The sequence below is a fragment of the Hemitrygon akajei genome, chromosome 23 (genome assembly GCF_048418815.1).
Source record: "Hemitrygon akajei chromosome 23, sHemAka1.3, whole genome shotgun sequence".
Classification (NCBI taxonomy): domain Eukaryota; kingdom Metazoa; phylum Chordata; class Chondrichthyes; order Myliobatiformes; family Dasyatidae; genus Hemitrygon; species Hemitrygon akajei.
The window spans coordinates 37,178,173-37,196,142 of NC_133146.1; the positions used below are offsets into that span (position 1 = coordinate 37,178,173).

At 40.0% G+C, this 17,970-nt stretch overlaps 1 protein-coding gene across 5 annotated transcripts in view; it reads left to right on the forward strand.

The window, feature by feature from the left end:
* pcgf5b (polycomb group ring finger 5b) overlaps positions 1-17,970 on the forward strand; it is a 147,659-nt gene that overhangs the window by 93,725 nt on the left and 35,964 nt on the right. For all 5 annotated transcript variants that reach the window (XM_073027424.1, XM_073027423.1, XM_073027426.1 and 2 more), the window contains one exon: positions 4,502-4,598. In XM_073027424.1, coding sequence (XP_072883525.1) covers positions 4,502-4,598 — 97 coding nt within the window. The remainder of the gene's footprint in view (positions 1-4,501; positions 4,599-17,970) is intronic.

The following is a 17,970-nucleotide window of genomic DNA, read 5'->3' on the forward strand; positions in this document are numbered from 1 at the left end:
CATCTATGGAAAAGAGTAAATAGTCGACGTTTCAGCCCGAAACATCGACTGCTTATTCCTTTCATTGGATGCTGCCTGGCCTCGTGAGGACTGTTCTCAAACCTATTTCCCCACTTCACACTGGCACTCTCTCTTGCCAAACTTGGCTGCCTTCTGCTCCCAGGCCAGAAGATTGAACAAATATTTTGAGAGTAAAATTTGAAAGGGGATTGGCAATGGAATGAGGACTGGTGAATACCTTGTTACAAGCTAGGTTAAAAGGCCTGTCTTCAAAATTTGATGATTCTGTTTGGAAAGCAAAACAAACTTCGCAGCGTTCTCTCGGTCTACAAAAGTGGAGAGAGGGATAAAGCATCTAGTCTTTGAAATTCTGTTTGCACTCTTCAGCCTGGAAATCAGATACTCTAGTGCATTTTTAACATTGATTTAACCCAAGATGTATTACACTGGCAATCATTTAGGAATGAAAAGGGATAAAATTGTACAATTAGAACATTAGATTCGACACTTCCATGTGCATTTCACCTCAGCGTGACTGATACTCTTCCTGTTTGAGATTCACATCTAATGTTACTAATTATGTACTGCACATTTCCTTGTTAAGTTGGAGCTTTCTAGTTAACCTTCCACTATTGTTGAATAGTAGAATTCAACATTGTTGTATTGATGCCCATTTCAAGGTACATACTACTAATATCAGGAGACTGACTGAATTCAGATTGACTGAAGGCTGTTTAAATATCTTTCAAAGTTCAGAATGTGCTCAAATGAACATACTCAAGTCATGGCTATGTCAGTGATGACAGTTGGTTGCAACTCACGACTAGAGACGTCAGATGGCAGTGAGGATGTTTTGTGGACATTGAACCATGAGGCAAATGCATACTCATGTTTTAACAGACTTATTCACAGTCTTCATAGATACCTCATTCTACCTAGAGCTCTCTGAAGAAAACTGTTTTAATAAGACATTTTTCTATGTATAATAGTGGGGATGGCTTTGTCTGTGATGGACATTTGCCAACCAGGTACAGCCATCCCCACCACTGAGTAGATCTACAAGGAGTGCTGCCACAGAAAAGCAGCATCAATTATCAAGGAAACACACCATCCAGGCCATGCCCTCTTCTCTCCGCTGTCATCGGGCAGGGGATACACAAGCCTTAGGTCCAACACCACCAGGTTCAAGAAGTTATTTCCCTGCAACTATCAGGCTGCTGAACCAGTGTGGCCAACTTCACTCAGTACCCAGACTGAAGGCACAAACTCAGCGATTCAGGAAAAGCTTCTTCCCCTCTGCCACCCAATGGACATTTGAACCCTTGGACACTACCTCACTTTTTTTAATACACAGTATTTCTGTTTTTTAATCTATTCAATATATGTATACTGTAATTAATTTACTTATCATAATTATTTTTTTCTCTTCTGTATTATATATTGCATTGAACGCCACATGCCAGTGATAATAAACCTGATTCTGATTCTGACCTTCACTCGTCAGAACTTTGACTTGATTCCGTAACTTACAGTCTCACTTTCAATGACTGTACAACTCGTTCTCAGTATTATTTGTTCTTTATTTGCACAATATGCCATCTTTTGCATATTGTTTTTGTCATTCTTTGTTTATGTACCATTTTTCATAAATTCTATTGTACTTCTTTACTTTCCTCTGAGTGCTGTAAGAAAATGAATCTCAATATAGTATACATTGATGTGGTGACATAGCGTTCAAGTTCAAGCTTAATTATCACTCAACCACACATGAATACCTACGAACACAGCCAAACGCAACAGCATTACTCCATATGCTCCATAATTAAATTACTCCATAATTAAACTTACTTTGACTTTAGATTTTACAAACCTGCTTTTACTAATTTATGTGAAATTTTGCAAGGAGATCTTTGTTCACATTCTCGTGCCTGGACTGTTCTCCATATGGAAATCAAAGTTATTTTAATTCTAAACATCATTACCATAGGATATTTCATATAGAATATATGATTCTGATTCTGATAGCAACAGCATACTTCTAGAATAACAAAATACTGGTGGAACTCAGCGGGTCAGGCAGCATCTATGGAGGAAATGGGTAGTGAGTGTTTTGAGGTCGAGGCCCTTCATCTGAACTGAAAAATAAAGCTAAGTAGCCAGCAGATTGTGAGATGGCATGTCTGTCTCTGCTCTCTTTCACAATTTTCTGCTTATTGTTGCATCAAAGAGATCACCGAAGCATGCAGTGATGAATTAATGTGATTTGACTCAAGTGGCATTTCGGGCACTGGGATTGGTCAACGTTGCTGACTTCTTACAGGTATAGCTGGCTACTGACAACACTCACGAGCCCATAGGGGCTCCCACTAAAAATCTGGTGGTTTTCCTGGACAGGAAGTGTTTCCATTCCTCTAGACTCATGGCTGTAGATAATCAGGATTATGATAGCAATGAATGCATGTTTTACATTTGGCTCATTCTTCCTCATGAAGGCTGAACTGGTGAAATCATGGAGGGACAGATCCTGAGGGAAAACTGCTTTCCTTGTACCATGCACCAATTCCTAGCAAAGCACAGCTGCTGAGCACCACTTCAGTGATAACCGTGCAACTACAAAATATCTTTGGATAATGAAATTGGTCTTCTGAGAATGAGATTCTAGTTTTAGCATCAGTCCAATTTTTTTGAATTTGGTACCAGATAAAAATCAATTCAAATTAAACATAGAACATGATATTGTGCCAAACTTTATCCTACTGCACAATCAATCCACCTCTTCCCTCCTACATAGTCGATATCCCTGCATTTTTCTTTCATCCTTGTGCCTGTCCAAGAGTCTCTGAAATGTACCTACTATATCTGCCTATCCCACCACCCCTTGCTGTACATTTCAGGTACTTACCTCTCTCTGTGTAAAAAAAAACCTGGCCTGGCCAAGTAAGCGTTCGGCACAGACTAGAAGGGACGAGATGGCCTGTTTCTGTGCTGTAGTTGTTATATGGTTATATGACTTTGTTCCACTCATCTTAAAGGATGTCCTTTGGTATTCGCCATGGGAAAAGGGTGCTGGTTGTCCACTCTATCAATGTCTCTTATAATCTTACACACCTCCATCAAGCCACCTGTCATCCTCCTTTGTTTCAAAAAGAAAAGCCCTTGCTCGCTCAACCTTTCCTCATAAGATGTGCTATCTAATCCAGGCAGCATCCTGGTAAAACAATACGAGATGAAGGAATTAGTTAGCTCAGATTATCTTGTTTACGCTCATAAACAAGAGAAAATTTGCAGATGCTGGAATTCCAGGCAACACACACAAAATGCTAGAGGAACTTAGCAGGCCAGGCAGCATCTGTGGAACAGAGTAAACAGTCGATGTTCCGCACCGAGACCCTTCTTCGGGATCCTTCATCTTGGCTATACTGGCAGCTTCAGTTGTGCACAATTAGCAAAATGGTAATAAACCTACTGCTGAAATAAAGAATAGCTGTCCCAGTAAAGTCAGGATTTATTTCAGTTTTACTGTGTACGAGTTAAAAACTTTAAAAGTGGACAGCTTTATGTAGAATGGAATTTCTCGGTAATTGCTGGCAGATTGCAGGGTTCCACACCCGGCATGTCACTAAGTAACAGTTTCAAACAACAAGAGTAGTTGATGAACATTGATAGGAATAATACCAGCAATTATATAGTGCCATGTGCTTAGAAGAAAAGGGTTTCTATGAAATTTTAGGAGACCTTATGTTTGCACACAAATGGTGTAAGTACTCATTTGCCAAACTCTGCTGTTCTTTGTCTATGATGCATTTTGCTGTAACACTGAGGACTTCATAAATCAAGTTCAAGTTTATTGGCATCAACTGTAAATATATACAACCAAACAAAACAATGTTCCTCTGGACCAAGGTGCACCCATAGAACATATCACTCACACAGCTTATAAAACAAATCCACAATTACAGTAAGTTAATAAATTTAATTCAAAATGCATGTGAAGTGCCCAGCACAGGTAAACTGTAAACAGCTTGCTGACCTAGAGACAAGAGCTCGGTGTTCATTTTTCTCACAGCCTGAGGGAAGAAGTTGCCACCCAGTCTGGCAGTCCTAGACCTGATACTCCTATACCTCCTTCCTGAGGGTCAGTGAGATTGTGGGATGGGCAGTAGGGATCCTTAACAATATTTCACACCCTTCGTTTTCAGTGCTCCTGGAAAATGTCACAAATAGGGACAAGGGAGACCCAAGTGACCCTCTAGGCCACTTTTACTATCCTCTGTAAGGTCTTGTGGTCTGATACCTTGCAGCTCCCATACCATACAATGATGCAGACATGTGAAAGAAATGGATTAATTTTAAATGTATTGAATCAAGTCAATTACATTTCATCTTAAGTTATAGTTGCAAATATCATTAGATGAAATTATCTGTCTAAAATACGATGTTTTATTTGAAAGGTTGTTTTAAATAGAAATGAGGTTCAAATAACTGATGTTTTCTTTTACAGTTTGCAAAAGCTGTATTGTTCAACACTTTGAAGACACAAATGATTGTCCAAGATGTGGAATTCAAGTTCATGAAACTAACCCATTGGAAATGTTAAGGTACGTTTCATTATAAAATATGATATGACTCAAAATAATGTTCTTTTAAAGTTGATAAATCAAGAACATCACAAGTTGAACTTCATGGAAGAGAAGGCAAGATAAAGAACACATGGTCCATGGCATCCTTTATTGCCATGATGAGGAGCAACACCTCATATTTCATCTGGGTAGTCTCCAACCTAATGGCATGATCATCGATATCTCTTAACTTTCGGTACTTTCTCCTCTCTTGCCCTTTTCTCTTTTTTCCAATCCCCACTCTGGCTCCTTTCTTATCTCTTCCCTTCTCACCCACCCGTCATCTCCTTCCTTCCCTTTTTCCCATTGGTCTGCTTTCCTCTCCTATCAGATTCCTTCTTCTTTAACCCTTTACCTCTTCCACCTGTCACCTCCCAGCTTCAAACTTCATTCTCCCCCCTCCCCCACTCACTTACCTTCCCTCTTACCCGGTCTCAGTATCATCCGCCAGCTTGTACACCTTTGCCTCCCCTCCACCTTCTTATTCTGATTCCTTCCCCCCTTTCTTTCCAGTCCTGATGAAGGTTTTTTTTGCCTGAAACGTCGACTGCTTATTCCTCTCCATAGGTTCTGCCTGGCCTACTGAATTCCTCTAGCAGATTCTGTTTGTTGCTCTGGAATTCCAGTATTGGCAGGATCTCTTATGTTTATACAAATTTTCATGACTTTATCAGAAGAAGAGGGTGCACTATGCAATGAGGTCCATAGTCTACAAAACCTAGGAAAGAATGCAGAAAAGCAGGTTAGTGCAATTAAGCTCAGTTTCAGCACAATAACCGCACACGTGTGGAGAGGCAGAGCTTGTTGAGCAATATATTCTGAAAGCTGATGCAAATTTAGACCTTGGTATTAAAAAAAAAGATATAGAAAGAAAAATTCAAAACTAGAGCTGAAAGCAAGAAAAGCTTCTCCAAGTTGGGATGGTATTCTTGTCCTATAAAGGTGAAAAATGAAGCAAATGGCATGAAGAAGGAGGAAGCTAAGTATCGAAGAGGCAGATTTAGCATTGAAAACAATGTGGGAGTTCCTTTAAGGTCTAAGGTTTGATGGCATTCATCATTACTAGATGCAAGGGTTTAAGGATGTTAGCTGTTGTAAAACTTGATAAAGTTAAAGAATGTGGAACAAATGAAGATATGATTCATGCCCGTCTCAGTGAGCTAATTAGGCTTTATGAGCACTGAGGACTGGAATTCCAAAGGGAGTCTTCGTTAAATTATCAGTAAATGAATGGATAAGTGAAATGATTGGTGGAAATTATCACTGATATTAAAATGGAACATAGAGGGAATGAACAGGGCCACAGCAGTGTTATAAAATGGAGTTAAGACGCTCTGGGCATATTATATCTTTGATTGAATAATTTAAAAACTAATCCCACTTCTCTGCTCTTCTCTTATGGCCCCTGTATAGTCTTCTACTTCAAATGCTATCTTCTGTTTCTTTAACTACTGCATATTATCTGTCTCAGTTATCCCCCCACGGCAAAAAATCCCAGGCTTTGGCAACTTAACATAAACAAACTTTACATCCATTAGTGACAAAAGCAAATAGTTATTCCTATTCTTCCTATTAGAAACAATCAAACTTTTAATTCGGTCAATCCCTCCACCCTACTGGAAAGTGCTCGTAATAAAAATCGCTCTTATAACTGTAGATTTTCAAACTTATAACTTTAGATTTTCATATTCATTCTGTGTGGCTACATTGTCTTTTTTTGTAATACAGCTTGCAGTAATATTTTACAGAATCTGTTTCTTTCTTTTTACTCTAGTACTTACTTTCTCATTTGTAAAATGCCTTGGCATTTCTGCTGCCTTTTCCTGACTATTCTGAATCTCTCCACCCAACACATTCTTCCATTTCTTGTTTCCTTGCCATATCAAGTTACACCTGCCTATTCTGTTCATCTGTCTATACTTCCAAGGAATTATTTTGCAGTTCTTTCACCAAAATCCTTTACTTTATTTCAATGTTGTATTCCCTGTATACATAAATAAAACTGAAAACATAAAATTGAGGAAAAGGACAAAGAAATAAGTTACAAATAAAGTGAATTAATGAAGGCAAGTGAATGAAATAGGAAACATAACTTCAGCCAAAAAAAATCTGGTTCAAATGTTTATGTAAAACAAAGGAGAAAAGAGCCATTTCCTAGAGGTGGGTTGGGTGGGACTGTGCTTAGCTTCGAATGCAATATTTATCAAAATGTGCCATTAAGGAGCTATTGTAAAATTAAAGCAAATGAGAAATGTGGGGAAAATGTTGCATTGAGTAGAGTCCTTTGCGAAAGCGAATGGTTAAGGTTGTTAGAAATCAATCGACCCAGCCTGAGGACATCTGTTAAGGCGTACTCAGGGCAATGACTTGGATTCAGTCATCTCCAGCTATGATGTTTAGCTGGCCATCCATCATCCTTTGGAAATATGGATATTTGCTGATGATTGCACAGTGTTTAAATCACTTAGTATTATTTACATAATGAATTAGCCTGTATTCACATGGAGAAATCCTCTGGAAACAGTCATGCTTGGCTTCATAAGATGGCAGTCATTTAACACTACCTGAGTGCCAGACAACAGCAATCCACAAGAAGGTAAATCTTAAACACCACCCGCTGACACTTAGAGATATAGCTGTCATTGAGCTCATACTCCACGGGGCAGTGGATGGTGTCATTGTTGACAAGAACCTTAACTGGAACAACCATGTGAGTACTGTATCTGCTAGAGCTGGTGGTATTATGTGTAATGCCCCACATACCTGACCAACCCTCTCACAGTCACAGATCGTTTCCAATATCCTCTTGGCACCAGAAATGTGCTGGAATTCTCTCAATATACCTGAATGTGTACAGTTCCAATAAAGCTCTCGGACAATGCAGTCACTTTATTGGCACCCCATCCACCATTTTCACCATTTTTCCTTTCCACCATCAACACACCATAGCTGCAATCTGCATTGGTTACCATTTCCCCAAAGAGGATTTAACAGCAAGTACCTCCAAAACATGTAAACTCCGTCAAAGTAGACTTAAGATATGGTGATTTGAGAGATATTGCCACACTTGTGGTGGGACACCAAATAGCAAACACAAGGTTTTGTAGCTTTCTCAACATTATTGAATTATCACCCACAGGATAGAACTATGGTAGAAAGTTCTTTACCAAGATTAATGAAATTAAGGTTGCTAAAGGAAATTGTCCAAAAAGAGCTGTTTTCTATTTAGGAAGTACACAAGCAATTTAGAAGAGTAAGCTAGACAAAGTTATTAAGTTTAGGATGGTGGTGAATGTTGGTAGCACCGGTTGAGATGTTTGATGTTATGGTGTTTGCCAAGCTTGTCAATTAGTTTGCAGACATTTCATCACCAGTCGAGGTGATGTCCTCAATGCACAATTGTTGGTGTTTCTCTCTGGGAGTGCTCGTGTTTATAGAGGCCCTTGTTCACTTGCCTCAGTCCTGATTGGCTAGCCCTTCAGTTGACCTTTGAATTCTACTGGCATGCATTTCTCAAGAACCAAGGTACCAATAAAGACAACCTGCAAAAGCAACGTGGTGTACAAGATCACTTGTCGAGACTGTAACAAGAACTACATCAGCCTGATAGGATGTAAACTCTCAACTTGTTTACAGGAACATAAACTGGCGGTACGGAGACATGATCCACTGTTGTTGATCTCGGTGCATGAAGACCACAAAGGACACCACTTTAACTGGGACACTGTGAATATTCTGGCGCAGGCAAGCACGAAGCAGGAATAAGAATTTTTTGAAGCGTGGTTCTCTCTGATAACTCCGTAAATAAACATGCCATCTATGAACCCCTAGGAGCCAATAGAATTCAAAGCTCATGGAAGGGGTAGCCAATCAGGACCGAGGCAAGCAAACAGAGGCCTATGTAAATGTGAGCACTTTCAGAAAGAAACACCAACAACTACGCACTGAGGATGTCACCTCAACTGGTGATGAAACGTCTGCAGGCTAATTGCCAAGCTTGGCCAACATCGCAACACCAAAGTTATCAAGTTTGGCATGGTCAGTATCAGGAGGACCAGGTTAAGGAAAGTAAAACAGCTGATGAAAATTTAGAGGCCTTAGAGCTATTTTATAATTGTTCTGGATAATCAGGAACATTTAAAAATCAACTCTTTCAGACAGGGAAATTGAAAAAAGAATTTAAAAATTAGTCAATAAATATTTGGTAATAAAAGTTTGCTTAAGAAGCCAATCATTTACAAGAAATTAATTAAAAGCAGAATGGACATAAATAAACCAATACTTAGCTGTTCACTCATGATCGACGGCTCATGAGGCCAGATGTGAAATTATCTGGCTCCTGAGCTGAGTAAATTTAGGCTCATTCATTGAAGAGCTGCTTGTCTGGGACTTCCATGTTTCAAAACACAGACATAAGAGTCAGAGACAAGCTGACTTGCGCAGAGGGCAATGCCAGTTATTCTGTATGGAACTACCAACCAGCCTTGCAGCGGTATGCTTTAGCTCATCATTAAATGAGAAAATCCAAATATTCAGTAGTAGAAATTAAGCATTTTTAAATAAAGCATAGAAAGGATTCTTTGCATATTATGCATTAAATTGACAGGCAGTTTGAATGGACCATTTGAAAGTGAATTTTGACGTAAAATTCAACAATAGTTGTAGCTATTGTTATCTGACTAATCTGCACTCTAGGTCTGCTTTCCTCCTCTTCTTAAACTATGCTAGAATTAAGGTATGTATGTGGCTTGATTCTATTGACTTGTGAACTGCCCATTGCATTTCTTGCATATATAATGGCTTCAAAGCTATTTATTGATCTACTACACACAGGGCAGCCACTTGCAGTGTTTTTTTCACTATTGCACCATTCCATTTACTACATTGTATCAACTTGAAAGACGACAAAACTGCTGAGGTCCTGCATCTGCAAGAAATAATTTCTGAACAGAGAAATATGGTAATAAGACCATAAGACATAGGAGCAGAATTAGACCCTTTGGCCCATTGAGTCTGCTCCACCATTCATCATGGCTGATCCAATTTTCTTCTCAGCCCCAATCTTCTGCCTTCTCCCCGTATCCCTTCATGCCCTGACCAACCAAGAATCTGTCAACCTCTGCCTTAAATATACAGAAAGACTTGGCCTCCACAGCTGCCTGTGACAAGGAATTCCACAGATTCACCACTCTCTGGCTAAAAAAATTCCTCCTCACCTTCATTCTAAAAAGACACCCCTCTATTCTGAGACTGTGTCCTCTGGTCTTAGACTCTCCCACCATGGAAAACATCCTCTTCATATCTACTCTATCAAGGCCTTTCACCATGCGATAGGTTTCAATGAGGTCACCCCTCATTCTTCTGAATTCTAGTGAATACAAGCCCAGAGGTGTTTCATAGGACAAGCCATTTAATCTTTTGATACCAAAGTACCTATAAATTATTTCTTGTGATCGTGTATTCATTCTTTGTAAGTTGATTAAACTGTGTGGTAGTTAGGTTGTACATGCAGTGTAATGCTGAGTTCAGAGAATTCAGCTGTTTGCATTCCACAAAATACAGTGACTTGATGCACCCGGATGGGAAGCCATTGGGATTTCATGCAGTTATATATTCTAAATGTAAGGACACATCTGGGGACAAGCTCCTGAAAAATAGTCTAAAGAGTCTCTATGAGATTTCTCATGAAGTAAGTATAACAGTTTTACTGAGCCCAACCGTATCCTTTATAGCCAAAGAGAATTTGTTAGAATAACCTGTTCTATTTATAATTATTCAAACCAATTTAACAGCGCTACCTTATTAGTACATGAAACAAATGAAGTGAAAAAGGTAACTCGTCTTGTGCAAAAAAACAAACTTCTCAAGGAGCTAATGGGATAGGCGGCATCTGTGGAGAAAAATGGACATTTGATGTTCAGTTTGAGACTCTTAGTCCAGATCAACTGTACTTTCGCAGATGCTGACTGACAGACTGGCTTCCTCCAGCTGCTCAGTTTTTGCTCCATATTCTAGCATCTGCGCTCTCCTTTGTCTCCATGCTTGCTACTCTACCCAGGAACGCTTTACTACTTTTTTTTCCAGAATAAAAGTAACTCTTAGATGATATTACGATTAATATGTCACTACTTTTTGTGAAGTTTTCATGATATTAAGTAGAACCAATAGGGTAGTTAGTAAAAAGCTATTTTGCTGACATGGACCACTTCCCTCTTCTTGGGAGCCACACTGAGCAAAGGCAGACATCATAGAGGAAATTTATCACCACCTTCAGTGTACCAGAACAACCCTTGACTAACTGAGGAAAAGAGTGTGTGAAGATTAAGCTTCAAACCTGGAATAAAATTCCTAGTAGAGATTCCTGCCTCATATATTCTTGGGTGATTTGGACTAACTAAAGCAAGCACCTTAGCCATTGGAGAAATAACACTGATTGGGTTATCTAGAATCTTTTGGTAAGATGGTGGCATATTCAATCACAGTGGCTTCTACAGGATCAACCAAAGGTGTTAATTGTCTTTTTAAAACATTTTTTGTGATTGCAAGACACTGCTGGATATTATAATCTTAAAGTACTACAGGTCTGTCCCATCAGCGAGTCGCTCATTGGCTGAGGCTTGCAGCAGATCGTTCTGCTGCCTGCATCAGAGAGGCTTCAGAGGAGTCAGTGCACGAAGGCAGTCTAACAGCAAGTGATTGTCTTGCTCGCTTATCTTGTGATCGTAAGACCCTGTTGGACATTGTTAATGTGGAATGCTGCAAGTCCGATTCACTGTTTCATTGGCAAATGGAGGAGAGCTGCGTGCCCTCGGTCGTGATGAGGACTGGCTCTCGACCTGTGGCGTCACCTGTTTGCAGCCGCCCAGGAGAGTTGGTACCCGGCACAAAAGGCAGTGTGGAGTGGTACCCCGGTATTCACTAGGCAGACAACAAGCTGTAGTGTGTCTGATTGCAGCCTGCTGCAACATTCATGGACTCGAGGTCTTGGATGGATTTTTGTGTGACTGTACTGATACCTCATAAGCACTTGTTATCTCACATGAGCTACGTGTGCCTTGTGCGTGACTGCTGGTTCTATGTTTTGCACCTTGGCCCCAGAGTAGTATTGTTTCATTTGGCTGTACGTGTGGTTGAATGACAAAAAAACTTGAACTTGAAGTAGGATTCTATACAAATATATTGTAGGAGAAAAGAACTCTCACTGAAATCTGTAAAAAGTCTGACAGCAGTCAACATGCTGGGATGCAGGAAGGATGTTTTGCCCTGTCTGGGTGGGTCAACAATAAGGACTTACAGACTAAGGATACTGGATAAGATATTTAAGACTGCGATGAAAAGTGTGTTCCTCACAGAGCCCAAGTCGTTGAATATGCTCAGAAAAAAAGGATTGTTTCTAGATGCAAAAGGCACCCAGGTAATGGTATAGAGGCTACTGGGTTTGGTTTATTATTGTCACGTGTACCAAGGTACAGTGAAAAACTTGTTTTGCTTACTGTTTATACAGATCACACTGTTTACACTGTTCATTGATACAGAATAAGGTAAAATGAACTGTAAAAGCTACCAAAAGATGCTGTGCAGGTAAATGATGAAGTGCAGGATCATAACGAGGTAGATTGTGAGGCCAAGAGTCCATCTCATCATACAGTCTGATAACTGTGGGAGAGAAGCTGTTCTTGAGGCTCGTGGTGCATGCTTGCAGTTTCCTGCTTGATGGGAGAGGGGAGAAGAGAGAATGTTCAGGGTGGGTGGGGACTTTGATTATGCCTGCTGCTTTACTAAGGTTGGGAGCTGTATAGATAGAGTCCGTAGAGGGGATTCTGGTTACTCTGATGTGCTAGGCTGTGTGCAGAACTCTGCAGTTTCTTACAGTCACGTCCAGAATAGTTGTTATACCAAACCACTATGAGTCCAAACAGAATGCTCTCTCTGGTGCATCAGTAAAATTGTTAAGAGTCAACAGGGACTTGCCAGTTTTTTTTTAGCCTCCTGAGGAAGCAGAGGCATTGGTGATCTCTCTTAGCCATGACAGCAACATGGTTGGACCAGGACAGGCTAGAGGTGAAGCTCTCAACCCGCTCAACATCAACACCAACATTGATGTAAGCAGGAGCAGTGCTCTGCCACTCCACCACCCAGGGAATTGAGGCACATGAACAACATTATGTTGAATAGCAGAATAGGCTGAAAGGGCCAACATGTGCACCTCGAATCTGTTTTCCATATTTATATGTGGACCTCTTGGCCTGTGGTCACTGAGTTTTCTCAGAAATTGGCAGGGTAGGGTGACTATATATTCAAAAATGATAGAAGCAGGTTACCCATTTAAAGTAAAAATTCAGCTAGTTTTATTAGCTTGACACTTTCGGACCCATGTTATTGCTTTATAGATGGGAGACTTTAACATGGTGCATAACTTCCCTGTGAGGGATTCAGACCATCATTTCTTCTGTACACTAATTTATTTTTGTAAATAAACGTGGTTTTTTCCCTCAAACTCTGGAATATATGCACATCTCCTGCACTTCAGGTATTGCCTTTCAAAACCTAATTATGGAAGGTTTATAGATTAAAGTCAAAGCAATTTTTTTTATCAAAGTACATACGTCAGCATATATTACCTTGATAAACACAAGAGATTCTGTAAATGCTGGAAATCCAGAGTAACACTTAAAAATGCTGGAGGAACTCAGCAGGTCAGGCATCAGCTATGGAGCATACAAAAACAAAGACTGACAAAGAACCAATGGAGCTAAATTGTGCAAATAAATAATTAGTACCGAGAACATGAGTTGTAGAGTCCTTGGAAAGTGAGTCTATAGGTTATGGAGTCAGTTCAGTGTTGAGGTTAGTAAAGTGATCCACACTGGTTCAGGAGTCTGATGGTTGAAGTATAATACTGGTTCTGAACCTGGTGTTGTGAGACCTGAGGCTCCTTTACCTCCTTCTCAGTGGCAGCAGTGAAAAGAGGGAAGGGCATGGATGATGAGGTTAGTTGATGATGGATACTGCTTTCTTGTGGCAGCACTCCTTGCACTGTGTTTGTGCTTCCTCTACCCTGAACTTGCAAAATCCAGTTTATTATCAGTGTGGTCTACATGACTCTGTGACTCTAAACATCCCATTACTATTTTGGTATAATTTATGTATGCATCACAAAAGATAGTTGTTACAAGCTCAGGCAGTACTGATGGATTTATTTTATTGCAGCATTTAAGCTTTCAAGCCTTATATGTGGCTTTCTCAATTTGTGGGTCAGTTATGATGGTTGGCTAAAAACGTTATTTAGTAACCAGCTTGTCTTGAGCAAGAGTATCTGAAGGCAGAGGAGACTCGATGGTCTGAATGACCTAATTCTGCTCCTATATCTTATGGTTTTATGGCCAGTAGTTTCTTCCTGGCAGCAGCATCCATGGACGAGAGCCATTTTTTGTTATTTACTGGTTTGCTTTATGTCTTTTTACAATTACTTGCTATAAGCTCGCAAATTGAGCTGGACATTTGCAAGTGTTCGTCAAACTTTACAACTATGACACTGAAATGCAACTTATTAGACTCGAGCAGTTTTTTTTTGTATAAATAAATATTTGGATTAATGTACCACTGTCTGTTTTCTGTTTATCTTATTGATTTTGAATCACAGTTAATATAAATCTGTTATACACTTTAGCAAATTTTCTAGTAAGAGTGCAATGCCAAGAATTTTAAGCTGTGTGAACTGCAGAAGCCTTTATTTGAGATTTACAATTTTATTACTATGGTCAGGATAAAATTTCCTTTATTTCATTACTTTAAAATTGTACTTGCAATGTTTAACTTCTGGGTGGTTTACTTGAGGTTGGTCTCTTTCAAAAGGAAAATACCAATGAATAGCTATTTCTACTGATAGGAGTTGGGATTGCTGTGGTCCAGTATATGACTGCTAACGAAAGGCTGACAGGCATCTATACCCATGTTCAGCCAGTGGTACTGAACAGGTGATGCATCTCAGCTTTCTCCTCAGATCTCTAGCAACTTGATTCTCTGCACAATAAATGGCTGAAAACACTGTATAAAGAGGAGTGCAAGGGACCAGATCTTAGCGCAGAAGACCTGTATTCCAGAACTAATTGTGACTTTAGCTGAGATGATTACAACACTGGTATCCACCACTGAGGAAAGCTCAGCTCAGAAACAGGCCCTTCAGCTCATAGTCCGTGCTGAAACCATTTAAACTGCCTACTCCCATCGACCTGCACCTGGACCACAGTCCTCCATACCCCTATTAGCAATGTACCAAACTTCTCTTAAATGTCAAAATCGAGCTTGCATGAATCACTTCTGCTGGCAGCTCATTCCACACTCTGATGACCCTCTGAGTGAAGATGTTTTCTTTCCTGTTCCCTGAATCTTCTCACCTTTCACCCTTAACCCATGACTTCTGGTTGTAGCCCCACCCAACCTCCATGGAAAAAGCCTGCTTGCATTGCCCCTATCTATACCTCTCATAATTTTGTATACCTCTCTCAATTTCCTCTCAATCATCAATGTTGTAAAGAATACAGTCCTAACCTATTCAATCTTTCCTTATAACTCAGGTCCTCCAGACCCAGCAACATCCTAGTAAATTTTCTTTATACTCTTTCAACTTTGTTTAAATTTTTTTTAATGTAGGGAGGTGACCAAAACTACACACAGTACTCCAAATTAGGCATCACCAATGTTTTATAGAACATCAACATAACATCCCAACTCCTGTACTGAATACTTTGATTTATGAAGGCCAATTTGCCAAAAGCTTTCTTTACGATCCTATCTACCTACGCCACTACTTTAAATTATGGTCCTGAATTCCCAGATCGGTTTCTACTACCACGATCTACAGTGGCCTACCATTCACTGTGTAAGACCTACCCTGGTTTGTCCTACTGAAATGTAAACCCTAACACTTGCCTGCATTAAATTCCATCTGCCATTTGTCAGCTCATTTTTCCAACGAATGCAGATCTCTCTACAAGCCATGATAGCCATGAGTAAGGCTTTTTTCTTAAATTGGAGGCCTTTGACTAGTGGTGTACCTCAGGGGTGGTGCTTTTTGTCATCTATATCAACAGTTGGGTGCCATGGTAGCGTAGCAGTAGTGCAATGCTATTACAGCTCGGGGCATAAGAGCTCAGAGTTGAATCTGATATCACTTGTAAGAAGTCTGTACATCCTCCCCATGAAATGTGTGTTTCCTCTGGGTGTTCTGGTTTTCTCCCACATTCTAAAGATGTACCAGTTGGCGGGTTAATTGGTCATTGTAAATTGTCTCTTGATTAGGCTAGAGTTAAATTGGGGGTTGCTGGGTGGCGGGGCTCAAAGGGCTGAAAAGTCTATTCTGCGCTGTATCTCAAACAATGAATAATAAATAATTAAGAATTTAGATAAGAATGAATAAGGAATGTATAGTTTGCAGGTAACACTAAAATAGGTGGTATACTGGACAATGAAGAAGGTTATCCAAAATTACGGGGGACCTTCATCAGCCGAATAAGTGGGATGAGGGATGTCAAATGGAGTTTAACTTGAATTAGGACAAGGTGTTGCATTTTGGAAAGTCAAATTCAGATAGGAATTTTACAAGAGTGGCAGGGCACTGGGAGCGTTGTAGAGCATCAGGACCTTGGAGTACTGAAAGTGAAGGAGGCTTTTGGCATGAGGGTCTTATTCTGTCAGGGCATTGAGTATACATGTTGGGAGTTCAAGGTGCAGTTGTACTGTGTGCTGTTGAGTATTGTCATCAGTTTTGGTCACTCTGCTATAGCAAAATGTGATTAAACTGAAAATAGTGCAGAAAACAACTTGAGGAACTGAATTATGTTGATGGGATAGCACTTTATTCCCTAGGCTGTAGGAGACTGAGAGGTGATCTTGTGGAGGTGTGTAAAATCATGAGGGCATCAGTGGAGTGGATGCACTCAGTCTTTCCCCGGAGTTGGGAAATCAAGATCTAGAGGGCATAAGTTTAAAATGAAAGGGGGAAGATTTAATATGAACTTGAGTGTCTGTTTTGTTTTAAAGAAATGGTGGAATTAGCTGTCAGAGGAATTGGTGGGGCTTGTACAGTAAGAGATTTTAAAAGGCAGTTGGATAAATACATGGATTGTGAAGTTTAGGAGGTCATGGGCCAGATGCTAGCAAATGGAAGAGTCATGTTGTTGCCTGTCTCCATGCTGTGCAAACTCCATGTTTCTGCCTCTATGCCACTCAGAGAACGTAAGCAAGGGAAAGTCTGAATGATTTCAATCACAATACCAATCACACACTGGATCATCACTGGTCCAGCCACGTAAATATTGTGGTTACAAGAGCAGGTAGATATTTGCCATATGAACCACTTCCAGACTCCCCAGAGCTTCCCAGAGAATGTGCTGACATAATATCTGTCACCAAATGTCCCATAGGCATAATCAGGGTCATGGGATGTAAAAAAGATGAGCCCGAGACATAAATACTTTGGCTATTAGAACAGGTCAGAGACTGAGTATTCTGCATGAGTGACTTGCATCAGGATTCAGTAAATGTTTCCTGCATCACCAATGAACAGATCAGGAGTTTGAAGCCATAGCTTGTACCAGTGTGATTGTGCGTTACTAAAAAAATGCAGGAGGCTGCTTGAACAGCACCTTATGCTCCATCTTAGTTATCCCCTCCATAATCATGAGCATTGTCCATTACGGCAGACTCAGCAAGAGCACGTTGGCGAAAGAATGGCAAAAGTACTCTAAATATCACAACTTTTCAGCATGTTCATTTGAGACATAATCCGACCAAATAGTGTAAACTTTCAGAGATGGACTTTTTTTGTTTATGTACAGAGTACAAGTTTTGTTTAGCACTGGAGCTGCACCCATGTCTGTTTCCACTGTAGAAAGTGGAAAAGGCTAGGAACTTCACTTCCGTCCTTACATTCAATTAAGATAGTATCAGAGACATTCTGTGCATGGTCTTTAATTCATTATTTTTTTGACATCTTCCTTGTGTGCAGGTAGTTCTATAGTGTAGTGAGTCAGTACCAGAGAATCATAGAAATATTCAGAGCAGAATGAAGACATTTGATTTGTTATGCCCATGTTCCTGTGGCATTCTGTGTTACATCCTTAGGGCTCTATTCCGAAGCCTCATTATAATACACAGTGTGAGGGCGGTCAGAACTGAACACAGCACCCTGAGTGATGTGTGGATTATCTATCGCTCTGAAGCACATCAAAGTTCAAAGGACATTTATTATCAAAGTTTCTGTACATTATACAGTCTTGAGATTTGTCTCCTTACAGGCAGCCACAAAACAAGAAAGCCAAAAGAAACCATTTTTAAAAATCCAACAAAC